General features: G+C 54.6%; 5 protein-coding genes across 5 annotated transcripts; 3 read left to right on the forward strand and 2 right to left on the reverse strand.

Moving 5' to 3' along the window:
- Positions 1–2,451: 2,451 nt before the first annotated feature.
- On the forward strand, positions 2,452–4,806 carry EsH8_VI_001246 (polyadenylate-binding protein; the record flags this gene model as incomplete). The annotated part of the gene is made up of 2 exons (XM_083272499.1): positions 2,452–4,631; positions 4,686–4,806. 2 exons carry the CDS (start codon positions 2,452–2,454, stop codon positions 4,804–4,806), a joined length of 2,301 nt encoding a protein of 766 aa, XP_083127673.1.
- Positions 4,807–9,230: 4,424 nt separating this feature from the next.
- EsH8_VI_001247 (Thiolase, N-terminal domain-containing protein) lies at positions 9,231–10,678 on the reverse strand (the record flags this gene model as incomplete). The annotated part of the gene is made up of 4 exons (XM_083272500.1): positions 9,231–10,029; positions 10,094–10,455; positions 10,531–10,610; positions 10,672–10,678. The coding sequence occupies 4 exons, from the start codon at positions 10,676–10,678 to the stop codon at positions 9,231–9,233; spliced, it is 1,248 nt and encodes a 415-aa protein (XP_083127674.1).
- Positions 10,679–11,776: 1,098 nt separating this feature from the next.
- Positions 11,777–12,953, reverse strand: EsH8_VI_001248 (NAD(P)H-dependent flavin oxidoreductase; the record flags this gene model as incomplete). Its single annotated transcript, XM_083272501.1, has 3 exons — positions 11,777–11,914; positions 11,974–12,785; positions 12,911–12,953. The coding sequence occupies 3 exons, from the start codon at positions 12,951–12,953 to the stop codon at positions 11,777–11,779; spliced, it is 993 nt and encodes a 330-aa protein (XP_083127675.1).
- Positions 12,954–19,998: 7,045 nt separating this feature from the next.
- EsH8_VI_001249 (uncharacterized protein) lies at positions 19,999–20,447 on the forward strand (the record flags this gene model as incomplete). Its single annotated transcript, XM_083272502.1, has 3 exons — positions 19,999–20,089; positions 20,143–20,202; positions 20,272–20,447. The coding sequence occupies 3 exons, from the start codon at positions 19,999–20,001 to the stop codon at positions 20,445–20,447; spliced, it is 327 nt and encodes a 108-aa protein (XP_083127676.1).
- Positions 20,448–22,554: 2,107 nt separating this feature from the next.
- EsH8_VI_001250 (mitochondrial 37S ribosomal protein uS7m) lies at positions 22,555–23,744 on the forward strand (the record flags this gene model as incomplete). The annotated part of the gene is made up of 3 exons (XM_083272503.1): positions 22,555–22,776; positions 22,847–23,215; positions 23,295–23,744. The coding sequence occupies 3 exons, from the start codon at positions 22,555–22,557 to the stop codon at positions 23,742–23,744; spliced, it is 1,041 nt and encodes a 346-aa protein (XP_083127677.1).
- Between the last annotated feature and the right edge of the window lie 2,779 nt (positions 23,745–26,523).

The raw sequence follows: 26,523 nt of genomic DNA on the forward strand, positions 1-26,523 counted from the left end.
TTTGAAAGGAAAATGGTGAACAACAGGCTATTTCATGTCAAGCAGAGATGCCGCAGGGCAAGGGGTCTCAAATAACTGCAAGGGCACGGGCGAGGGTGAGTGTGAGGTCTGTCGCGGACGCGGTTGTCTTCCAGAAGCTTCAGGTTGCGATGGGTGTGTAATCGGCCAGAATCGGTGATAGCGCGGGACGGCAGTGTGGTGGAGGGGGAATGCCGTAATCACAGGCACGGGCGGCTTCGCGGTCTGGTGGGGTCTCAAGGTGCCCTTGACTTGAGTACCTAGGTAAGCTGAAGCTGGCCCGGGCTTGGTGGAAGGTCCCGACGCACGGGACAGGCACTAGCCATGACGGTGACCGCTGCAGCCCCGGTGCGGTGCTGGGGAAGGTACCAGAGCCCAGATGCCCAGATAAGAAAACGGGGCGATAAGGTACCCCTCCGTTGAACACACAAATGGGCGTTAAGACCTAATTCCGGGCTGTTGGACATAATGATAACAGTCCGACGTTACGATGATGCTCGGCCTGGCTGTCAGTGTAACAGGAAGAGACGGCTCCGGGACGATTCGTGCAGCCCCCGCGACGAAGAATTCGCACTCGGCATCTTCAACGTGCAGGCGGGGGAGAGTAGAAACAACAAAAAGGAGAGTCAGTGTATAGATGGATGGCAGGCGTTCCGCCATCGAGAGTTGACTACCGGCTGGCTCGGAACCTCGACATGTCTGTCTACTCATGCAAGTGTCGGTGTAGATGCAAGGACTAGAGGGAGGAATTCGCGAGAAGCAGGAATTAAACATTTGTCTTTCCGGGGAAGGGCGATACCTCCCAACGCGCATACAGACTGGAACACGTCAGACTGGCCAGCTGTCTTGTGCTGAACGATGTTCTTCAGCATTCGTCACAGACGTTGGTCGGGGGGAGGGTCCTCTGAGTCGCCAGTCATCGTCTCGGCAAGGCAAGGCAAGGCACCAAGATAGACGTCGGATAGAGAGGGCCGCGGTTGACAGACATCAACAGAGACGCGCATGCATGCATTCCGGCGACTGCCTCACTACGTTGAAGTACGGTAGCTGAACTATCTTCTCGTCTCGCGTGTCTGAGGCGTCCCCCGAACCCTCAGATGGTGTCTAAGGCGGCAGCTAACGATCTGATGGAAGTACCGGCTGGGCTGGGCATTGGGTGGCACGGACAGGCGCTTTTTGGTATCAAAATTACAGCAACATGCTTTGGATGCGCCCTTTTCTATTTTCTTTTTGTTTTCGAAATCAGCAATGCCCCTGACGTCGTCTGTCTTGCCGCACAGGACAGACAGAGCCACCCAGCTGACCATCGGTGTGCGCTGCTCTGGCTCAATCTTATCCAGAGTTCTGCTGGTGAGTCTTGATTGTTTCTGCTTAGTGTATCCGTACTCTTTTTCCGCAGGGTTCACGCTCCACAGCCGTTTAGACAGAAACCCACCGCATTGAATTTTCTTGAAATGATGGGAGCCCCACCCGGGGTACATGAGGAATCTCAACCGTTTTGTACCCCGTGCCGCCACAACGCCAATACTTATCTTCGCCCCATGTTGTTTCACAGCCCAGGGTGGTAGTGCTCATGAATCTGCCCATGACTGGGCCCACAACCGTGACTTCCATTACTGCCCGCACCAAGTACCAACGTCACTAGCACATGCCCTGCTGCCCCTCGAGAAAATCTGGAAGGGGGAACGGGCAGCCATGAGCAGCCAGCCAAAATCCGTGGGAAGGCACCACCCTCCACTGCAGGTGCAGATCCAGTAAAAAAAAAATCGTCTCCGAAAGCCACATTCATTGAAATTTCTCTCCTCTCTTCCTCTTTTCTCCTCTTACCAACAACACAAACCCTATCAACAACCCCCTTCACATCTAAAGAGGGTCTGGCAAGGAGTACGTCTTTCGTACTTGTTCTCTGTCTCGCTCACTTTTTTCCATCAGAAAAAAAACTTCCAAAAAAAACTTGAAAATCCCCCATCAAAAATTTCCCACCTCCATATCGGAATCCCCCTCCCCAATTGCAAGAAAAATCCCAGAGGAATCGCCCCCGAATCCTCTATTTCTTGCTTTTATCTCTGCACCTGCTTGTCAATCTCGCAACAAGTGCGCCTCGTGTGTGTCGGTCAAACGTCACACATCACCATCACTTCATCTGACAAGAACGGCTTGCCTTCGCCTCGTCTCTACCCTTATCCCCCTCACCGACCCGGTCTCGTCAAACGACCGATCGTCAGATTCTTGACCTGGTATGTGCTTTCCCCCTCTCTCCCCTCCCTCTCCCCTCCCCCTCCTCCCAGCCGCGACAGACATGGGCGGATCGTGGCTTCCTACCCCGCCTTGGGTCTTGGGCCTTATTTCAATTATCAAGATTCCTTTTTCCTTTCTAACAATCCTTCGCTGTCGCAGTATCCATCCCCCCGTGTCATCTCCAACACCGATACTATGGCCACCACCGCGAACAACGGCGCTGTCGACCAGCTCGCCAACGACCTGAGCAACGCTTCGCTCAACGGCGCCGACTCCAAGAACGCCCCCGCCATCAACACCAACGTTGAGTCCGGCGCTCAGGGCGACAATGCCGACGCTGCTGGCCCTACTCCCAGCTCGGCTGCCCCTCACCCCCAGGCCTCTGCCTCCCTCTACGTTGGCGAGCTCGACCCCTCCGTCACTGAGGCCATGCTCTTCGAGCTGTTCTCCCAGATTGGCTCTGTTGCTTCCATTCGTGTCTGCCGTGACGCGGTTACCCGCCGCTCTCTCGGCTACGCCTACGTGAACTACAACACCACTTCTGATGGCGAGAAGGCTCTCGAGGAGCTCAACTACACCCTCATCAAGGGCCGCCCCTGCCGCATCATGTGGTCTCAGCGTGACCCCGCTCTGCGCAAGACTGGCCAGGGCAACGTCTTCATCAAGAACCTCGACGTCGCTATCGACAACAAGGCCCTCCACGATACCTTTGCTGCTTTCGGTAACATCTTGAGCTGCAAGGTCGCCCAGGACGAGAACGGCAACTCCAAGGGCTACGGTTTCGTTCACTACGAGACTGACGAGGCTGCCTCCCAGGCTATCAAGCACGTCAACGGCATGCTTCTCAACGAGAAGAAGGTCTACGTCGGTCACCACATTCCCAAGAAGGACCGCCAGAGCAAGTTCGAGGAGATGAAGGCCAACTTCACCAACGTCTACGTCAAGAACATCGCCAACGAGGTTACCGACGACGAGTTCCGCGACCTTTTCGCCGCGTTCGGCGATGTTACCTCTTCCTCGCTCGCCCGCGACCAGGAGGGCAAGAGCCGTGGCTTCGGTTTCGTCAACTTCACCACCCACGAGGCCGCTGCCAAGGCCGTTGACGACCTCAACGGCAACGATTTCCGCGGACAGGATCTGTACGTCGGCCGGGCCCAGAAGAAGCACGAGCGCGAGGAGGAATTGCGCAAGTCTTACGAAGCTGCTCGCATGGAGAAGGCCAACAAGTACCAGGGCGTCAACCTCTACATCAAGAACCTCGACGACGAGGTCGATGATGAGAAGCTTCGCCAGCTGTTCGCCGACTTCGGCCCCATCACCTCCGCCAAGGTTATGCGCGACAACGCTACCGACTCCGGCAACGAGGATGAGGGTTCCTCCGAGGAGAAGGAGGACAAGAAGGAGCCTGAGCAGGAGCCTGAGGAGAAGGAGTCCGAGGAGAAGGAGGACGCCGATAAGAAGAGCGACAAGAAGTCGGACAAGAAGCCCCATGGTAAGAGCAAGGGTTTCGGCTTCGTCTGCTTCAGCAACCCCGACGATGCCACCAAGGCTGTTGCCGAGATGAACCAGCGCATGGTCAACGGCAAGCCCCTCTACGTCGCTCTTGCCCAGCGCAAGGATGTCCGCAAGAGCCAGCTTGAGGCTAGCATCCAGGCTCGCAACCAGCTCCGCATGCAGCAGGCCGCCGCCGCTGCTGGTCTTCCCCAGCAGTACATGCAGCCCCCCGTCTTCTACGCCGCGGGCCAGCAGCCGGTCTTCCCCCAGGGTGGTCGCGGCATGGCTTTCCCCCAGCCCGGCATGGCTATGCCTGCTGTTCAGGGCGGACGTCCTGGTCAGTTCCCCGGCGGATACCCCCAGCAGGGCGGACGTGGTGGCCTTCCCCAGCAGATGCCCCCTGTCTATGGCCTCCCCGGTCAGTTCCCTCCCGGCGCTCCCTACCCCCAGCCCGGTAACCCGCAGTTCCTTGCTGCCATCCAGCAGGTTCAGCAGGCCACTATGGGCGGCGGTCGTGGCGGTCCCCAGGGCGGCCGTGGTCCCGTTCCCCAGGGCATGCCCATGCCCGGCCCCGGTATGCCCGGCTTCCCCCCCAACGCTCGCCAGGGCGGTAACCAGGCCGGCGCCGGTCGCGGTGCCAACCCCAACGGTCCCCGCAACGGTCCCTTCCCCCAGGGAGGTGGACGCGGCGCTCCCGCCCAGGACCTCAGCAGCGCCAGCCTCATCCAGCAGCAGCTCGCCTCTGCTGGCGGCAACCCTGGCCAGCAGAAGCAGATTCTTGGTGAGGTTATCTTCCCCAAGATCCAGGCCATCCAGCCTGAGCTTGCCGGCAAGATCACCGGTATGCTTCTCGAGATGGACAACGCCGAGCTTGTTAACCTGTAAGTTGCACAATCTCCAAATGTATACCGAACCACTTAATAACAGTTTTGTAGCATCGAGGAAGAGTCCGCCCTCAAGGCCAAGGTCGACGAGGCCCTTGGCGTCTACGAGGAGTACATCAAGGCCCAGGGTGGCGAGGAGGGCGAGAAGAAGGCCGAGGAGACCAAGGCCTAAGCCATCTCCTCGACTGTCACGCAACGTCATGAGCATGATTTCCTTATGTTATCATACCCCTTGTTATCCGGCATCCTTTCTACCTCGACCAGTGGGCTATCAAAGACGACGTTCACGAGGTCACTGCTCAACACGGATTGGGAAAAGTTATTTGGAATGAGGCGGCATAATCGACTGCATTTTAAACGCCGAAGGGATTTCCACGACATGTTTTGTCACGTTGGCAGATCCCTGCAGGATCTGTCATAGGATCCTCCCAAGGCCTGCATGTATGGATAAACTTCTTCGCTGCTTCGTGGGCAGGGGGGCTGGCGGTTTCCCCACGGGTGGGCCGGGTCTCCTTTTGCCTGAGAGGCTTGTTAGGATGCGTCGTTTGCCACCCCGCAGTATGGTTCTCCAGGAAGGCGTTTTACGGTTGTAAGTTTGAGTCGCACGAGTTGCCTGGCTTCGCTCGCTGGCGATGGCACCAATACCCCCACACAGAACGGTACTCGTTTCTTCAGGCAAACAGGCAGACGGTAGTTATGAGGAGAGTGAGAAGGAAAGTATCTCCTAATAGAAAGTTCATAAACAATGTCTGGCTCTGTTGTTGTGATGTGTGATTTCAAGCGCGTTATTATTCCGCATTATTGGGAGTTGCATAATAGAATGAAATTAGCCTCGTTGTGAACCCTGTCTTACGGAACTCCACCCGTGGGTTCAGCAAGGACGCTCTGGCCAAGACAAGCGTAATGACTTTGTAATCTTTTCCATCAGATTCGAACATTTCAACTCAGTGACTACTGAGTATAGGTAGCGGAAATGCCGCGGAGGCAGTTTTGGTTTCGGTGTTCAGTGATTCGACGGATGGCGACCACTGGAGCGCCGTTGGTGTCTTACGCAAATGATGGGCGAAGAATGAGTGGCTTTGAGCGGCAAATCTACCGAGACCACGAGACCGGGAACACCCTAAATCTTTTTAGAGACAAGAAATACGCTGAATTCACCAGAGATAAGCCACCCTCGGCAACTCTCAATGCATCCAAGGCCTTCAAGTTGTGTTGAAAACCTGCAGATCCAAGAGAGGCTACCGAGGGAGGGAGCAGCACCAATTGTCATCCGGTAGACGAGGCGTAAGGCGTACATATCTGGTCAGCCGGCAACGAGAAGGAAGCAACTTTATTATATGGCCTGCTACCATGTAGTACCTTACCGATTAGTGGCATGGCTAGTTCCCCCCAAATAACATCGCCCCATGGAGTGAAACTCTCTCTGTCGAAGAACGCGTACTTGTCGTCTTTAGAGTCTCAGCTTTAGGGATCATGTCTATGATTTGGACTCATAAGCCAATGGAACAGTGGGTTTGGAGTTATCTTCTGTTGCTTCGACAATGGCGCGGGCCATGGTTGTAGGGCATGTCCAAGCTGCATACGTTGCTGATAACTCCAGAACCTAAGAGAGCCTGGCGACAATTCAGTGTTTATCTAGTCCTACACATTGCTTGAGGCAGGATTCACGGTTTTTGGGACACATTACCGCTGACACAAACTTGGAAGACTACTTGAACAATACAGCCCAAATGGCATAACTAGGCCCGAGAAAAGCCATACATGAGGAACCAAGGTCAGGTGTATGGACCGCTGAATCATCTTAGGACTTCACCAACAAGCACGACAAGGCTATTTGATGGTGAAAAGGACATGTGTGGGGCACAGCAAGTGCATGAAGCCGTGGGCCTCTTGAGCCAATTTCGCGGCGGGTCATTCAACACCAATCAAGCATAGCTTGGATTCTTCCCTTGGTGTAGTTGGTTCATCACGTTCGACTGTAATGGTTTATCCACAATAATCGAAAGGTCTCTAGTTCGATTCTGGAAGGGAAGAAACACATTTTTTGTCGTTTTCTTCCGTTTGTTGTCATGCAATGCAGTTACGCAAGTGGATGTTAGGAGGACGTACAATTTATGCGGCCCGCAAGACAGATTTTTGGTTCATGAGATGGGTGAGTGCTTTATGCCTGTACCAAGACATCAGAGGATGTTGGCTACAAATGAAGCGCAAGTTTTGAAAAGGGCGGTTGAAACAGAAAATGTGGTGGCGAGTTACTTGGCGATGGTTGTGTGGCCGTTATTGCTGGCAATAACCTGGGCTACGTCTTTCCAAGTCCCAAAGCGTACAGACCTGGCGGGACCGGAGGGAATGCTTGTCTCCTACTGTATAACTGTAACGGAATTGAACCAAACACTTTGTGCCTCTTGCATATATAGCTGTTTCCTTCTGACTAATTCTCTAATCAGTTTAGGCACCTTATATAAAACCTTCTGAGAACTACGTTATCTCCTATATGGCTCGACCATTCCATAGCTGCTCCCTGGGACACATCGTTGAAGACATTCCTACTTAGAGCAGAAGTAATGTCTTTGACACTGACGTTATTTTATTGACGACCACAGACTTGCGAGTTCGTTACCTTGTTGAGTACCTTGTCCAGCCTTTGAAGGCTGCTGCCAGCCCTTACGGTTCCTCACAGCCCTGTACCTATGCAGTCTCTTCCGTGACATGTCAATCCTGAATTGAATAGCAAACTTCATAAACAGCAAAGCTAGTACTCTACATGTGATCACAGCGAAGAGCCTGATATTAATTGAACCAACTATATACTTGAGCCATTGGTTGGTTGGTACCCAGGCATTCAGGAATTCTAGGAGGAAATTTTAAAATAAAGTGTGATATGCCCGGCTTTACAGTTAATTGAACGTGTCCAAGAAGACGAGTTGAGAGCTACAACTTCAAAAATGAATCATTTCTTGCCGTTGTAGCAAACGTTCAATCTCTACCACGCAAGTGTTTTTCAAAAAGATCAACACACCTTTAGTGAGGCGTCAAGCTGGCAACATATATAAATAATCTCAAAGTAAAATCTAGAAGCGAGAGACTTTACTTACAAGGGAGCCTTCATTAACCAAGCTATGTTTAGCTCGTGATGAGCAAAGGCAATCGGGAAAACCGTTTGGGCAAAAGAAATCATGTAAAATGGCAAAAATAATTGATTTCGCCCGGACTTGAACCGGAGACCTTCAGTGTGTTAGACTGACGTGATAACCAACTACACCACGAAACCATGTTGAGAACGAACTCGTTGATGGACGTTCTGTCAAATTAGGGACTTATGACATACAGAATTGTTTAAGCTACGCAGATGCATGCTTGCGAAACCTGATGATTCCCTCCAGGAGCTAATACCAAGATACTTACTAGACTCCCAATGTTAATAGCAATCCAAAGCTTTTTCTATTACTCTATCGGATGTCATGAGGATGATTTGACCAAACTTGTGGTCAATTTGCTGACACATACAAATCAAGCCAACTTTGTGATGCTGGTGATTTGAAATCTTCACCAGCAAGGCATTTCTTTCTCCCACCCAAAGCCTGAGGCTCTCATTCCAGCTGGTACTAGGACGCGACCTGCTCCGCTGTCAGTCAATCTGCCTTCCTGAGCCCATCCTGTCCCCCCACCATGCGAAAATTCAACTTTCCCATCCGGTGGTGGGGTCCGAGACCATTATGCCCCACCCGGTCCGGGTCGTAGTGGTATATAAGGCCGTCCTCCCAGCGCAGACTTTGTACTTTTCTTCTTTTTTCCTTATGTCGACAATACTTCAGTATGTGCCACCCCTACCTTTGCCTCGCGCGACCCCCTTCGTGCGGTGGCGCCTGAGTTACCTCAAGAACCCGGTTTGCTAACCACCCGACAACAGGAGAATCATTTCTATAGTATTCGACCCTCTCTTGGTTCCCTAAAGGAGCCACAGATCCCACCCTGGTTGATGATTTATATCCTCGACACCCTAGAGTGAAGAACTCTGGTTGCTCTCGCACTCTCCGCAAGGGGGGCGGCTTACCGTCTCGGTCTGCTGTATAGAGAGCGGTGATGATCTCGTCCCCGTTCGCGGTCTTGCCCTCGGGCGCGCGGACGGGGCGGGTGTTGATGGACGTCTGACAGGCTTTTTTTTTTCATTGCGGATGGAGCTGTGCTCTGGTCGTGAGGAAGAAAATTTTACATACCCTTTTGCCCTGGGGCCTGCCCCCTTGTCCATCCGTGGCTTTGGACGGACGTGAAATGTGTGGTCCAGCTCGTCTAGTTAGGGGCCCAAGTCCCTGGCACGGAAGATAGGACAGTCCAGTCTTCGACGTTTGCTGAGCATAGTTCAGATAATTCTACCACGTCTAAGGGGACCACTGGTAACAATAACATGTATGTAGTAATGTATTGGATGTATGTATGTCACAAAACTCTGCGTCACGTAAAGCCTCATTGTGAAATAAAAAAACCATAGACAATCGTATATCATGCGCCTAAATCCAGAACCATTCTGTTGTTGATTTACAACCAGGCCCAATGCTTAGTTAAAGTACAAGTTGATCATCCCACACTCACACCCATTTACTCGGCAACCCACACGGCACTCATGCCCATACCGGTACCGATACACATGGATGTGTTGCCAATCTTCTTACCTGTCCTCTTCAGTTCGTACAGCAGCGTCGAGATCTGTCTCGCACCGGTGCAGCCGAGAGGGTGGCCGAAGGCGATGGCACCGCCCTTGGGGTTGACCTTCTCAAACGGGATGCCGAGCTGCTCGGCACTCCACAGGCACTGCGAAGCGAAAGCCTCGTTGATCTCGTAAATGTCCACATCCTCGGTAGCAATGCCGGCCTTGGCGTTGGCCACGGGGATGGCCTTGGCCGGGCCCTGGCCCATGAGCAAAGGCGGCAGACCAATAATGGCAGCAGACACAAACTTGCCGAGGATGGGCTGTCCGAGGCGCTCGGCGGTCGAGCGCTTCATGAAGAGCACGGCGGCGGCGCCGTCAGAGACCTGCGAGGCGTTGCCGGCGTGGATTCCACCGTCCTTGGCGAAGGCGGGCTTGATCTTGGCAAGCGACTCGGCGGTGACGCCGGCACGGATGCCGTCGTCCTTGTCGACGGTGATCTCGCGGGTCTCGCCAGACTTGGGGTCCTCGAACTTGACCTTGAGAGGGGCAATCTCCTGGTCGAAGAGACCCTCCTGTTGAGCCTTGGCGGCCTTTGCGTACGAGGAGGCGGCGAAGGCGTCCTGCTTCACGCGGGGAATGCCGAGGTCGCGGGCCATGTTCTCGGAGAGGACACCCATGGGAACCTTGCAGTTTGCTGCCTCTTGGAAGTTTTCGAGTTGCTCGGAGAATTCGGAGACGGCGCCGGGGCTAGAAGAGAAATAAGTCAGTCACCAAAAGGCGGGGAAAATGTGAACGTAGAGGGAGAGCATACCCGTATTGTGTGGACATGCTCTCGACGCCGGCGCCGATACCAATGTCAATCATACCGGTCTTGATCTGGTTGATGATATCCACAGAAGCCTGCAGACCAGAAGAGCACTGTCGGTTGAGGGTGCGGACGGCGGTGGTCTGGGGGAAGCCGGCAACGAGGGCAGCGGCGCGCATCTCGGTAGCACCACCGCCGGGGGCCAGGACGGTGCCGACGGCGATGTCCTCAACGAGCGCGGGGTCGATCTTGGAGCGTTCGAGCAGAGCCTTGAGGGCACCGGCCATCAGGTCAGCGGCCTGGGTGTCCTTGAAGCCACCCTTGCCGCCCTTTGTGAAGGGTGTTCGGAGGGCTGCGGTGACGACGACCTGTGAGAGAGGCATGCTGTTAGCAAAGCTGTTGCATGATGCGCCGAGGAGCTGCGGGGAGCTTGAGAAGCTTACATCGTCAGCATTCTTTTGCAGGATCTTCTCCTTGCCGCTGCCAGTGAACTGGCCGCCAAGCTGAGTCAATCTCTCGAGGGCTGTTTGAGCGGTCTGGTTAGCAGAGGATAGGAGACCTTGATGCTCAATGCTGGTACTCACCACCCATTTTTGTAGATGTGAAGCTTTCGAATTCGGGATTAGGAGGATGGCAGAAAGTAAAGGCAGGCAGGGTCGATGGAAGAGAAATGGTATGGAGGTGGGATAAGTATATCAATGGAAAAGCTGCGAAAATAAGTGGCGGCTAGAATCTTTGGTTCGGATCTGAATGGACAATGAGCCTCGGATGTTGAGAAAATGGGAGACTGACAAAGAGCCGCGATGCCACCTCTGCCTCGAGAAATAGCGTACTGGGGCGAGCATGGCGCTGATGTCAGCTGGGGTCATTCGAATCCGACCGAGGCATTCCAGTGCCCACACCGTACTGGTTGCGAAACCCGGACCCGCGCCCCCCTCCCCCACCCGAGCTAGCGATTTTCACATGCTCGCTCCGCTGGAGTTACTACTGTTTCTGGCGCTGTGTCTGCAACAGCTCCACGCTCCGCATCCCCCGTATTTTCTATTCCGCCAGGGCCGGTTTGCGGGGGAGCAGCCACCCATCATTGGTCGCTGGCTGACGAAACCCCCAACTGTTTGCGTCACAAGCATTTGCAGGTGATCCCCGTGCTTTTTTTTTTTTTCTGCAGTTCCGTCACGGGACTCTCTTGACCTTTGTCTGAGCAACCACGGTAGCCTGGTTGACTATCCTAGACTTGCCCATTCTAATCTTTGATGGAGAGGCTGGGGGGTTGGAGGGCCCAGTGCTTGTTTCCAAAGCCATGGTTGGGGCTTTGCTTTGTCCTTGAAATGGAACATGTGTTTTCTTGGCTTGAAGAATGTCGGATCGCATCCGTGTATTGGGCTTCCCCCGATTTCCTTTTTGTAAAATATTTTGTCATGTGAAGATGCACTACGAGTCAACGACCGACAGAAGCCAATGGGACGAAACGTAACGGCGGATTTGCCTGCAATACCTACAAGCAACCTCCTTCTCAGTGACATTTCGTCAATAGCCTATTTGCGACTCACTGCACAGGAAAGCCGCAAATGACGGTCCGTTAGGATGACATCGTGACAGTTTGTGGATTCATCGCAACGTAGCATGCCTACCTAGTACACGGACACCGTTCTACATCTCTAAATCTCTCAAGATACACCCGGATGCTCTTTACAATTTGGCCGCCGGCTTTATCAGCGTCAGCCTTTCCCGTAATGCTGCCTCCGCTTCCTTCTCTATTCTAGGCACCAGATCCTTGACCGACGGGATGTCATGAATCAATCCAATGACCTGACCAGCCGTCCAAACCTGCACCGAACATGTTAGCAAACTCGCAATCTGTAGCTCGACATTTGGTGGAAACTCACGCCGTAGTCGGGATCGCCCGTAACAAACACCTCCTTGCCCCTCTTGCCGCTCATGAGTGGCGCAATCTCGGAAAACTCTCCCGAGGTGCTCTCCCGTTCAACCTTGATCGCCTCCTCCGTGACCTTGTTCTTGTACAGCCGCGTCGTGTTCCTCCACCGCCGCAGCAGCAGGGCTGTGTCCGTCTCCTTTGCCTTGACGATCTCTTCCTTGATCTTGTGGTGGATGGGGGCCTCGAGCGTGCACATGAATCGCGTGCCCATGTTGATGCCGCAGGCGCCCAGACACAGAGCCGCCGCAAGCCCCTCTCCGTCGGCGAAGCCACCGCTGGCAATGAAGGGCACCTTGAGCGACTGGCGCGCCCGCGAGAGGAGGATCAAGTTGGTAATGTCCGACTCACCCACGTGGCCCGCGCACTCGAAGCCGTCGATGCTGAGGAAGTCAACGCCGAGCTTGACCGCACTCTCCGCGTGCCGGATCGTCGTGCACTTGTGCAGAATCTTGACGCCGGCGGCTTTCAACTGCTTGATGACGGGCCCGGGCGAGTTGCCGGCCGTCTCGACGATCTTGATGCCCTCATCGATGACGACCTGGGCGTAGGCGGCGTAGTCTGGCGGGACGAGAGCCGGGAGGAGGGTGATGTTGACGGCGAAGGGGCGCGTCGTGAGCGTCTTGCAGCGCTGGATCTCCTTGCGGAGCTCCTCGGGGGTTGGGAAGATGAGGGCAGTGATGATGCCGAGGGCACCAGTGTTGGAGACGGCCGAGGCGAGGTCGGCTGTGCCGACGTGCTGCATGCCGCCCTGGACGATGGGTACTGCAAGGCGCGCGAGGACGTGTCAGCGTGGGTTGCTCGTCGCGAATGATTCCCTCCGGAATGGGATGGGGCTGGGCGCATGGTGACGCTGCGGATGTGTTGTGCATCCTGTTCTCTTGACGTACCTTTGATACCCAACTGTCGGGTCAGCTCAGTGTCGAAGGGCATGTTAGGCAAAACTGGACTGGTCTGGACTGGGCGCGTTCTATTTCTCGGTTGTGCAACACAAACGGCGACGGGCTCCAAGGAACGCGGGAAAAGAGACAACAAGAATCTAGAATGCCAGTCTAAGAGGTGTAGGAGGCAAAGGAAAACCGCAATAAAGAAGGCCACAGCGACGATACTGACGGCAGTCTAGCTGACTCGATCCGGCCGTCAAGGACACTGAAGTCTGAACGTCGCTCAGCCCCCCGATCTGTCGGCTGTGGGGACGTACCGAGGTAACTCGGCGCCCACGGCCCACACATTCCTCCCCCGCGTTTCCAGGCCATTTTTCGATTAGACAACTGGGGAAGACGACCGTCTCACATGGTACCCGAACTTCCGTCCACGGGACTATTTCCGGATCCAGATGGCTTCATCCTTGGGGGCCATCCTGTCGTTCTGACAGAGAACGGAGATAGGAGGGTAGCACAAACAGTCTTCGCAGCCAACAGCCCAGGCGGCACCACACCTTGTTTTCGCGAACCCTCGCGACGGCGCCCCCAGGTGTGTCGGCTGTGACGTGCTCATCCTCCATCCTCCTCCACCCTTCCACACCCACCCCGTCCGCCCGCCGACTTCAAGGCCTCTGGCGGCCACGCATCCCTGGTGTTGTTGATACCTGATTGCCAGTTGGCCAGCTGCTTTCTGTAAACGATTGGATGAGCGTGCCTGTCATTGACACCGCCCCATCTGACCCCAATCTGGCGGCTCTTTGAGCTTTTGGTGGCACAACGTCCATGTTGCGCAACGCGGATCCGACGACAAGGGACGTCATCAGACAACTTGATAATGGGCCACCGGCGGCTCGTATTCATCAAAGGAGCACCGTCCTACACTGAAGGCTGTGATGCGCAACTGGCCATCCGCAACTGATAACGGACCGGGCGGCGAACGCCCCGAATAGAAGCCCAAGTGCAACCCTCGAAGCGGCCAACTGGAGCCCAACATGTCCGTCATACACCGGGAGGCCCACCGCAGCGGGAACGGAGATTTTGAGCATGAAAGGTACGGGCTGCCATCTGCGTGTCATGACCGCCGGCCATACAAATGTCACCCGGCTGGCAAATCATGCAGAGGTCGAACGAGTGCAAGCCCGCTAAGCCTCATGAGCTAGATCACTGAGTCTTTTCTGCATATCATACTCGGCGGAAAGCTGCTCGCCATCGATACCATGTCGACAGGGCCTTCTCTTTGGATATTTCCCTGCTGCATATCGACCTCCAGGTTATCTTCACCGACTGCAGCCATTCCATCGCTGAGGACCGCCGGATGGCAGCCTTTCGACGTGACCTTCCATAAACCGACGGAGAGTGTCCATGAATTCCTCATGCGCCGAGAAATATGATCCCGAATTATGCCCACGAATTCATTCGGTTTGCATTGGCCTCTGCTGTATTCGACCTCGCCTGTCAACCGCCCGCAAATGATTGCAGTCTGGCCAGCTGATCGTTAGTTCACCGGGGCTTTCCAAAGAAGCATTTACCAAATATCGGCAGAGACGAGCAATATTCCAGGTCCCTCCAACCTAACAAACCTTTTCATGTCCTGAATATTGACCTGTATCCCCTGGGTCATTCCAGTTCACATCCCATCCCCGCCTTAGTATAACCCCGATCCATGCAAGGATGATCGCCGATAAGTCTCTGCTTCCATGCAGCCATCTAGGCGGGCAATGGCATGTATGTAAGGGCAAGGAGAACGTCCACGTGGGCCCAAAGTAGGGCGGAAGAAGCGGCCAGCTGCCGCCAGATAGATGATGTGGCAAATCTTTGCCAGGAAGTATTCCTTCTTGAATCGACACGTAGCTCGGCCAAGCAGGTGTGGATCTTTCGAGCAGTAGCTTTGCTGTGCAAAGTCGTGGCATGCTTATTCTAGGCATCTTCGAAATGCCCAATATATCGTTCCACTGAGGTCTGGCGAGACATTGGCTGGGGGAATGCGCATTTGACACCAATTTCTTGCATACAAAACAGTTTTAGTTGCCGTTGCTGCGTTGGCGGTGTCTAGCAGGGCGGCGAAGGATCGAGAAGCACCTGCATACTGTCGATTAACTGACTGACGTTACTGACTTTGGCCACCGGCAACTTGCGCCATCTGCAGGGCCAATGTTACACACTAACATGCTACCAGCATCAACCGTCGATTGACACTGGGACAGAGATCATCATTGCAAATATATCGGGGATCTTCGGGTATGCAGACTCCACCGAAACTCGCAGTAGTTTCCCAGAGGCAGCTTTCTTCCCCGTCCCTGTGTCATTGGAGGTTGCGCTCTTTCCATGCAAATGCAGGCAGTCTCTCGGTCGTATCGCTGCAAGCATGTTGATTAGAGGGTATGTATTCCGGATGGACGAAGCCGTGTAAGAAAAAGAAATATCACAACAGAGTTGGTTCGTCATGGATGTCGAAGCTGCGGATGAGGGGGAGCTAGAATCGTGCAGTGTTCCACACGGGGCGACTTTTTGAGACCTGCCGCTGTGCCGTGCGCTCCGCCAGCTTGGTACAACAACAACAACGACATTGACAACATTACAACGAGCAAGGATCTTTGCCTCCTTGCAGATTGCGTCAAACATCTAGGTTGGCGGGATCAGATGCAGGCAGAAGGGTACATGCCGGGGGTAGACGGATCACGGCTGACCGCTCATCATGGTGCCGTTGACATCGGTGTAAATGAGGAGAGTGTGAGGTGTGGCGTAAATCTTAAATCGAGTCGGAGACTCGCCGAGGCTTTGGCAGGGGCTGAAGCACCAGAGCAGAGGTTCGTGAGGTGGCTGCTGTCACCGTTTGGCAATTCGCCTCCAATCGACTTACACGGATGGCAAACTCCCGACGCAGCGTCCATGCGTCGACATTGGTGCGATTCTTGGTCTCAGATAAGTCGATAGGTGCACCTTGGAGCGTATATGTCAGGAGAAGGGAGGGGCGAGCAGAAACGAGGCAGAGGCTGCGGTAGGTCCGGGGGACGTTGGAATGGTCCCGACGGGTTGGTCAAGAGCACCATTCAACCAGATGGACCCTTGTTTGCACACATGCGGCAGTCCGTCTGCACTCTGGAGCTCCAGTGCCCCTGTTCTGCTCTTGTTCCTAGTCAGGGCCCCCGTCCAGGGTGAACGCCGATCAATGGGCAAACATTCGGGCCGCACTAATTTCGTTGGGCTGTTAACTGGAACATATTACTGGCGATAAATGAACGCTCACGATCAACTGCTTGCTAGGCGTTCTAACCTAGTTGTGGCTCTCACAAGCAAAGAGAAGAGAGGCTCAGTGCGCAAGCTTAGCAGGAGGGACGACGGTGGGTGTGAGGTTGCAATTAGGTGTAAGGCGGTGACGAAGTCCGCAACCCGAGGAATGTATTTTTGTCGATTTTGAGTTCGAAGACTGAACCTTGTGACTGGGATAGGGGCCAAAGGGTTTGCCTGAGGAGAACAACCCTTGCCCTGGTCCTTGCTTTGCTGTTCGCGCGTGCCTTCAGGGTGTTATTACTGGGCCGCCTTTTGAAGCCTGGGAAGGAACATGGCGATCGATGCTCCTTGCTCCCTGTTTCTTTCTTTTTCTTCCCACGGGGTTTACGGGAGCGCACTGTTGCAGCGACCCGAAGCATGCCTTGCCTGCCCAGCTCTTCCCTGCCTGTTCCTGCTTTCCGGTTCCCCAGCCTGTTCGTCTTCTGAGAGTACCCAGAGCAGCAAAAACTTCGTATGTCAACCTTGTTATGTACAAAATTTGCCGGGCACCTGGCCTAACTCTACAATCGGTAGTTTGCGTTCTCTTACATTGATAAGCATCCCGGGTGTTAAGTTACCTTCAAAGTAGCATCACTTACCATTACCGTCTGAAAAGGAAAGAAAGTTTGGAGGCAAAAAAGACGGTGAGACGAACGCAACTCCACAGAGCACAGCAAAAATGGACTAGACCACACTACGAAAAAAACAAGCCCGCCGGTAAAGCTTCGCTTTGTTGTGTGCGGATGGATGATGGATGCTGGGAACTGGGCTACTGCGTAGTATCCGCACTCAGCAATACCGGTAGTACCTAGGCCTGTATCCAGCGCATCATCTTGAGCGGATTAGTGCCAGGAGAGTGAGAGGAACAAGATACCTACAAGGCTACGCTTGGAGAAAGACCAGGATACTTCGCTCCACTTTGACCTCCATTTCCATAGCCAACCTCACCCTCGCTCCCTTTCTCAATTTCTCCTCTTTCATTCCCGGTCAGTACATACGTCCACCAGTGTCCCCTACGTTTGCTCAACTCCCCGACTCCCCGGTTCCATCGCCCCTTTCCTGTCTTCTTCGTTTCGGGGAAGCATGATGGTTCCTTAGACTCGCAGGCCAAGCAGCTAGTCGGCTAGGTACCCCCTCCGGCTGGGGCTCCTCCCATCCCCGATGCTACCTTGGCCACTAAGGCCTCCACAGACCATTTAGGCCGCCGTCACTGCGAGACGTAGGCCAGCCGCGGGCTCCCCGTTCTCAATGAGCTGCTGTGCGTGTTGCTCTAGCTGCATCCGAGCTGCATTTGCACAACCCGCCGCCGCCTGTCACTCTGGACGATCCCGCCCGTCCTTCACTACAGCTACGACGACCGGCAATTCCCTGGACCTGATCTAAACCCGAAGCAGTGCGGCCATTAGGACCAGCTAACTGGCCGCACGTACCTTGTCCTGAGCACATGCTGTCATTACATTCATTGCGATGCACATCCGTACAAGGGACGCAGCCGAACAAACAGCATGAGCACATGGCCTGGCATGGGAGTTTAGAGCAGTTCTCAACACAGCATGTTCTGGTCTTGCCCCATCAAGCCGAATGGCCTTTCGCAATTCACACAAATCACAAATCCCTCATCAGCACCAGCATCAGCATCGTCATCTGTGGTCTAGCCAGCCCTGCTAAAATGCCCTGCTTCGCCCTGCCCTGATCTTCTTCTCACACCCCAAAAATGACGACGGGGAGCCAGTGCTGCCCGATCTCACCCCCTTCCCCCCCTCTGCTAACTGCATCAGCATAGTGGTACATACATTACTTGCCTCTCCCCCGCCCTTCCCTGCCGCATCGCGCATCGCGCATCGAATCGACGTGGCTCGACGGCCTAACCCCCCCTGCTTTAGATGATGGACTCCAACGTCAGTCCATCGCCGCGAGGATGGTCTCGATGAGGCCCAAACGTCCTTGACCGAGTTTCCTACAATTGCCATGTATGGAGGCGAGACCTCTCTCCTGCCCAACCACTGGCCGCCTAGCACCACTACCCCAGCCCTTTCGCTTCACCGGCTGGCGGAGTCGATGCTGCCGCAGATGGCCCTGGCGTGGTTAGCCTAGAGCTCAGAGCTGCCCAGTGCCCAGTGCCCAGATTTTGTCCGCCCTCACTTTGCCTTAGCTTGATTGCCCAATTATCAACTTGTTGGCTGATGTCAAGGCTATTAATGTCAAAACAATACCTTGCCTCATGTACTGATCACCAGCAGATGCCAGCCAGCCCTGGTTATGATTAGCCAGGGTCGGCTGAAGCGTTGACTGCGTGGACGTGGCGCCACGGCAGGTAACCCTTTGCTCCAGCTCTCCAGCCTCGTCGCTCCTCCTACTCCCACTCCCTTCCCGGTACCCTCACGGGTTTATCCTCATTCGCCCATTCATTGTTCGCTTTCCGCCCAAGGATGCATATCTCTACGAAAACTCACGTACCATGTAATGTAGTACGTCAACCACATATCTTTGGTACATGACATAGATACGGATATGCACTTCACTTTTGATGGATACATCCAGGCTGTATGCATCCGCTTCTCGTAACCTTTCGTTTCCTCTCCCTTTCTCGGCTGGAGATTCCAGTCTTACCCCTGGTCGACTCGCACCCTGCCTTTTCCCACCGTTTACAATTTGCTTCCAATCCTTCTCCTCGGTCCCCTCCGTTCGTCTGTTCGTTCGCCCCTCCCTCGTTTGGCCATGTACGAGCCCTTGCCTTTGCGGCTTGAAGCCCCAATCAATTTCCTCTTCCATCCTGACGGGTCGGCACTCTGCTTGGTCCTGGCCCCTACCCCCCCGGGGCGCCGGGTAAGGGAGCCTAGCAAAGCCACTTCCCAATCAGCTGCTTGCTCAGCGCTGCGGCCATTTCCCGGCCTCCCTTCAGAGGTAGGTTAGGGGATAATTTACCTTACATACAACCGTGGAGCTATGCCATCTTGTCTCAAGTCCCGCAAGCCCATATTTTCCCAGCTGCCTGTCCATCATCAAACCCATGGACTCCGGCACCCATGTACCGGTCGACCACGCGGGGGGGAGGTATTCGACGGCTAGCAAGTACTCCAGGGGTGTGAGAAAAGGCAAAGCAGAAAAGAAAAAAAGTTCAAATAAGGATTAAAAAAATTCAACCAAAAAAGATGACGCTAAGGATCCAAGGCTATCACGACGTTCCGCCGCGAGTACCACACACCCCACGTCCGGTCTGGTCTGTGGTCTGGTATCAGACGAAGCAAAAGCACTCACACCCAAGTGGCACACCCCTCTTCTCGCCGCCGGCGGTCATCAGAGACAAGTACCAGGGCATGGAGAAAAAGAAACGACACGGGAAAACGACGCGGTCCTGCCCGTACCAAACCTAAACGGAATTGGGACTTGATATTCTTTGGATAATGTCCTGTTTTCTCTCCTCTTCCATACCTTTTTACTCCTCCCACCTCTACCCATCCGAAGATGCAGCATGCCGTAGGGTACCAGCCCAATTGATCCCTTACCCGTCGTCTGCATTCGTTGTGCAAACACTTCATTGCCTTCAGAACAGCATCTAGCTAATCTTGTCCTGCCACATCATAATCTTTCTACCCCAATGGGATTATCCCCATTCGTTTGACGACCAACCTGATCCGAGTATAAGAACTACCGAGTATCTCCATAGATTGTCTCGAGACAGGCACCCACGATCCCAACCGACTCCAACGCCGTCTTCTGAACCCGGAATACCGACCAGAACCTGAACTCTAGAACCACCCTTTGTTGCTTCGAGCATTGCATACATGTACTCCAACACGTCCTACTCGTCGACCGTCGCCATGTCTGCTTCTTCGTACAATAGTCAAGCAGGAACCTGGCAGGAGCGCCTTGAAGGTAGCACACCACTGCATTCACCACATCGTCTTGAAGCTGACAATTGCTTGCAGACGCCTGTCGCGAGGCCAATATTCTCCCTCCTGTCTTCCAGATTGTTTCTGACCGACGTGGTGAGCTTAAATGCCGGATCACCCCACACGATCAATGGTTCATATGACTGATCTTTTGCTCTACCATAGGCGGCCGCACCGCTTGGTCCAGTCGAGTCACCGTTCATGGACGCACTCTCTCCGCGCGATTCTGGTATGACGGCAAGAACCTCAACAACGCGAAGGAAGACGCTGCCGAAATGGCCCTCAACTACCTCACCGGCTCGAACCCCAGCTCGCCAGCCAACAGCAGAGGCAGCTGGTGAGAAGCGGATTGGAACAGACGTGCGATAACACCGCCAATTTGCAGCGAACACCATTCGAGCATCATTGTTAGCGTCGCGCTTCACTCTTGTCCTTTCTCAACATTTTTTTTTTAAGTTTGCTTTCCTGATCCTTACTCGGCCGTTCACCTGTACGAATACACCTGGAGTTGGGATTGGGAGACATTGGCCAATGCCACACGGCAGAAGGGGACACTACGGACATCGGCGTTCGACTACATTTCTACCAACGGTCAATTGGGGTTCCGAAGGGAATGGCTTTGGTGTTGCGCTGGCTGAGGAGAAACGGCGCAAAAGAAACAATTCACCAGGTCAATCCAAGGGGGCATGCATGGATTTCTTCCCTGTATCCTCACAATCTTACACGTCTGGGAAAGGGCTTGGAGAAGAAATTCCAACACGAGACAGAACCTTGGCGAAACAGGACCGGCAGACAGCCGACGGTCATTCGGCCTCTTAGGCGGCGAGACGAAGCTGCTTCTTAGTGTTTTGGTTACAGTTGGATTTTGCTTCTTTTCGGAGCGGCGTTATGAGGGAAAAGCAATCATGAGCGCAAGGGATGCGGGAAATGTAGCCAGAAAAAGATTCACGTTGATCGAGTTGGTCCTTCCGTAAAGATTCTCAGGAGATGAGGACCAACATGTGAGAGTTCCTTTTTATTTATTTACGATGGCGTATCCACTTGTTCCCACAGCACATGCAGTTAGCCCATGTGTGGTGGTTTTATTGATCACTCTGTTATCTTGGTGAAAAGAATGCTGTCACAATAGCTTGCGAGAATACTTCAGTGGCCCCGTGACAGTAAGCTTATCATGAGAAAAGCAGCTTGGGAAGCAGAGGGGTGTCGATTGGCATGTGCAGGGCGAACCCTCGCTCGCGCGTCTTTCCCCCACGATGTCATCTTCTGGGTGCTGGTATCACCAATGCAGCAAAGAAAAGCGGTGTCGGCGCAGTGCCCCCCTGAAAAGCACGAGCCAGGGAGTCTGCTAGCAACGGGAGGACGGCAGGCTAACGCCCCCCCAGCTCAACACTACAAGTCCAGCCAGCTTGTGGACGTGGAGATGGATCAGGTGCTACACGAAGAGTTGCCACTAGGAAATTGTCAACGGAATGGAAGTAGCTCGGGGTAAAGTTCCAGAGAGATAGGGAAATGCCGTAACGCAGGAGCAGAGGCAGAGAGAAAAGCAGAAACAAGAGCCGCTAAATGCCGTCTGCAGGAGTCTGCACACACTCTGCAGCATGGGCAGAAGTTGATCACGCATCCTCGGTGATGTGACCGTCCTATTCGGTCAACATGCAGCGAGGGGTTGAACATGGGTTGTATGAGTTGGGTGGCGTGGTGCGACATGTGGGCGGGATGCGATCAAGGAAGGCTCGATATGGGCGATTGAAATCGGGAACATGTTTATCGGTTGCCTGGGAATTGGGCGGGTTCTCTTACCCGCCATGGATGCGGGATGTTGATGCAACGCGGACGTTGTGACCATCGGCCAAGGGATGAGAGGGGGGCTTTAAGACAAGCTACCAAGGTGTGATGGGATTGGGGATGTTGGTTTGTGGCCTTGCAGTGGTTGGACCAAAAAGGCTTGCAGTCGATTCAAGGGAGAGTCCCGTAACTGGCTGGCCGAGCAAGCCACTTGTGAGATATTTGGGGTGATGGTGTGATGCATGCAGTGGGTGAAGAAGGTCTACAGTACCGGTACATACCTCGGTGACCAGATGGGAGGTGAGTTTAGCTTATGTAAGTGGATGGGGCGACGCCATTGACGGCACGGGCCCGACCCGGCCTGACTGGGGTGGGGCCTGGAGAAATGCTGTGCCCGGGAGTACTGGAGCTCAAGTCGGCGCATGGAGCTACTTTTTCTCCGTCGAGAGCTAGCAGCTCAACCTGCAAGGTGTAGGTAAGCAAAACCACCGCAGGAGTGGAGCGGCAATACCCGCGCGACTCAATAATTTTCGTGATCACGGATTCGCTGCGACACAATCCGTCAAACGCCTTGCGACTCCTTGTCAACACACCGATAGCTCGACACCCCCGATACCGTCAATTGGCCGTCTGCGCCCCCGGCACATTCGATCTAGAGCCGTCATGTCCCTGCGGCCGAGTTTTCAAACCGCCTGTCGAGCTGTCGCGTTACGCTCCAGGCCCCTAGCCTCCCGACAAGAACCTCTGGTCTGGGCTGCCACGAAACGAGGATATGCGGATCTGAGCAAGGGTGAACGGAGTCAGATCCCGTCATTGAGACGGTCTGGAAACGATGCTTTCTCTCAGAGCCAGTCGGAAGTTTCCAAGTCTGCGCCAGGACAGCAGGTATGGTCACGGCCGTTGATATGGACGAGAGAATGTCCATTGCGGAGAACGTAGCTGACGACAACCACAGGCGGAGCAGACACAAGATGAGGCCGCCGATGCTCTCAGAGAACTCGCTGCCGCTGCAGAAGGACAGGCCACTGGAATTCGGGGTGGTCTGACGGAGGCCCAGGAAGAGGCGCTCTACCGCGACGGCGCCATCCCCCCTACACCATCAAACGGCGACCCTCTCCGCGACCTTGAGGTGCTGGCCTCGGGCGGGCTACTTGCCAACGCCGAGGATTTGGAGCTTGCGACGCCGCAGTCCCCGGGTTACAAGTTCCCCTTGCCCAAGCTCCCGCTGCCGCCCCACAGCCACTTGAAGGCCCGATACCACCCCGTGCTCGACCAATTGACCAACCTGATGATGAGAGATGGCAAGAAGAGTCAGGCGCAAAGGGTACGTTCAGCTGGGCATGATATTCATATGGGGCTATGGGGTGTGAAATGAATCGTATGCTAACCAAAGGTTCCCTCAGAATATGGCTATGGTCCTCAACTTCCTTCGAACCTCCTCTCCCCCGATCGTTAACCCGAGATACCCGCTGCTTCCTGGTGCCCCGCCACCAGCGCATCTCCCTCTCAACCCCGTACTATACCTTACCTTGGCCGTCGATTCGGTAGCGCCGTTGGTCAAGATCCGCCGCATCGCGGGTGGTGCCGGTGGTGGTCGGCCTCTGGAGCTGCCGTCCCCACTGGCGGTGCGCCAGAGACGGCGGACGGCGTTCCAATGGATCCTGGATGTCGTCAACAAGAAGCCCTCCAAGGGCAGTGGTCGGACGCAGTTCCCGCACCGGATGGCCGAGGAGATCATCGCCGTCGCCGAGGGCAGATCACCTGTGTGGGAGAAGAGGTTGGCGTTGCACAAGCTGGGTACGGCGACGCGTGCCAACTTGACGGTCAGGCCAGTCAAGGCCAACAGCAAGTAAGGCTGTAGAGGAAATATCCAAAGTGTAGCAAAGTTGTATATTGTACTATATTCTTCAAACAATGTTAGCGCTCAAGAGGAGCCTTTCGGTCAAGATGGAAAGCGGCCCAGTCTCATACTCGGGTTGCATCCCTGATTTGATGAGCAGCAGAGAGGGTGGCCTGAGTGATTTCTACAAGGCTTTTTGATGTGCATGCGTGCCTTCAGACGACGAGCGATGCCGGCAGCCCGAGCCGGCAGTTCTAACAATCACAGCACAGCCCCAACTCATATGACATGCAAACGTTCAACTCGACCACAGACCTAGCGCATATTCGGCCAAAGCATATCAGGCGGGCGGGCCGGTGGTCTCGGGGGGGAATGATAGACAAAGTCATGCCCTGTCGATTGAATTGGTAGTTCAGACGGCCTACCGACTCAGCCACAGCCCGGCGTCCCGGCGCCGAAAGTCTGAAGGCTTCATGTGACGAACCAACTTACATAGCCCGCCTCTAAACACTAATTCCACAGTGACGCCCTGTCCGGGGTCGGGTTACCTGACAAGACGGAGTATTACAACCAGTCATCTACCTCCCTGGCAGTCGCCCAGCAGTCCTAGTCAGCACCATACACGGTGTACAGCCGCCAGTCCTGCCGCCAAGAGAGCGGTGCTCTTGGCAATGGACGCCGGAGTCGTTGCTGAGGTGTCGACTCCGCACTGTGCGCTCATACGATTCATGGGCTTTCGCCGCTTCTGTGGTGTCTACTCACCGGGATGAATTTAAGAAGGCACGAGGGCCATTGATAATGGCTGATGAGGGAGGCACAGGACCCTTGGACGGAAGAAAAACGAACAAAGTACGGATAGAATAAGACAGTAGAGAGGGAAGGGGGGAAAACACTGCAGTGGATACCTTGCTAGCCAGGAATACGTCACTTACTTCACCTTGGGGGGTTCCCAATGGTTCGAGGATTACCGCTACAAAACCACGTGTATGGCGCCGTCCAACCAATGCATCATCGGAAACATTGTTATTTACTTAACCCCGCGGTGACCGGCGGATAGCGAAGCGAAACATATCTCTCCTGCGAATTTCTTCAGTTCGGCCGTGTCCTCTAAATACCTTTCTTTCTTCTTTCTATCCGTCCTTGCCGTCCATGCTCTGACGTCTATCTACGTGCAACAACCCCGAGCAGCTGTCGTTTAGCCGGCTGAAACGAGCCCTGCCGATCTTGTTTGAATTTCAAGACATCTTGTGAGTGGCTCCTAGATCTTAGATGTTTCCCCGTTTTTTTGTTTTTGTTTTCTTCCGTTCTGAGCACGCGGATCCCGGGATACTTATAGCACACCGTTCTCTGGATGCGGAACCTTCTGTGACGGCTAGTGGCCAGAAGCAGACACACAAGGTGTATTTGCATATTGGATGACGGATTGCAATTTCATGCTGTGCTTATCAGCTGGCAGAGTTGAGGTGACAGCGGTGTGAGGAGCGTCCCATATTCCGATTGAGTTTTCGAGGCGGCAGAAGACCAGACGGTTTACAGGCCACCCATGGTCACAGGCGCCCCCCAGCCGCCTTACACACAATCCCGAATCTTGCATGCCGCAGAAAAGATGGGCAAGGCGGTACCAGTAGATACCTCACCGGGTTTCCTGAGGGGGCAGGTACCAGCAGTACCAAGACAGGAGATGACGAAGCGCTGATATGGGGATGGACACTGGAGTGGTTCTGTGACTATCTGCGGTGTGCGGCGCGGCGCCATGAATGGCTGATCTTCTTCAGCTTCTGGGGAACAGGGCCCAATGGGGCTGGGCTGGGCTGGGCTGGAACTGGAGACGAGATGCGCTGTAAGGTATCCATGGGTTCCATTGGAAATCTCGTGTGGCCCTGCAAACACCTCCAGTTCCCTCTCCACGCACCAATCTGACCCTAACCAGAAGGGGGGGAAGGGGACCATGGGGAGGGGGGAGCGAGGGGAGCAAATGGCTTTAGTGCAAAGTCTCCAGGCACTGTCTGCCGCCCACCTTGGGCTCGCTGCATGTTTGCGCCGTCAAGGACGGGCAACGCTAACACGGAGCACCTACCCCTCCCCGATCCCTCCTCCCTCCCTCCACCGTCCATTCCCATCCCCGTCCCCACCTTCTTGCTCGTTCCCAGCGTGTGCTTGCGCTGCCACTGCCACTGGCTGGGTCGTTGGGCTGGACTTGGCCTGTACTATTACGGGACGACTGCTCCATCCACGACCACCACCACCTCCACCACCGCTACCGACCGCTACCGCTACTACGACCGCTACCGCTGCCAGCTGCTTGTCGTGCGCTCAACTCCTCTTGTTGCTTTCTCTACCTCGCCCTTTTCCTGCTGCTATTCCTCCTTCAACAAGTCTTGGCGAGTCGGACTCGTGCTTCACAAGCTAATTTAGGCCTCCACAAACAGCGCACATCCCGCACATTTGGTCTGGTCCCCCAGGAGCCATGATCTAGGAAGCCTATACCGACCTCTTCGCTGCCCCTACACAATGCTGTTTCTGCCGAACAACTTGCACCGCCAACGTCAACATCGCAAGATTATTCCCCGCTAAGAACGACCGCAATCACATACCCAACCCGAACCAGACCGAACCAAGCACCCGTATTCGATCACAATCAAACACCGCCATCGGCATCATCGCGAAACCGACTGATTCCTGCTCTGGCACCACGGAGCCGACACGAACGCCCGTCCCGACTGCGGCTCCTTGAACCACGCACACACACAAACCCCGCCAAAGGCGCAAACAAGCTTTTGACACCCTTCACC

The sequence above is a fragment of the Colletotrichum jinshuiense genome, chromosome 6 (assembly GCF_051148585.1).
Source record: "Colletotrichum jinshuiense chromosome 6, complete sequence".
Classification (NCBI taxonomy): Eukaryota; Fungi; Ascomycota; class Sordariomycetes; order Glomerellales; family Glomerellaceae; genus Colletotrichum; species Colletotrichum jinshuiense.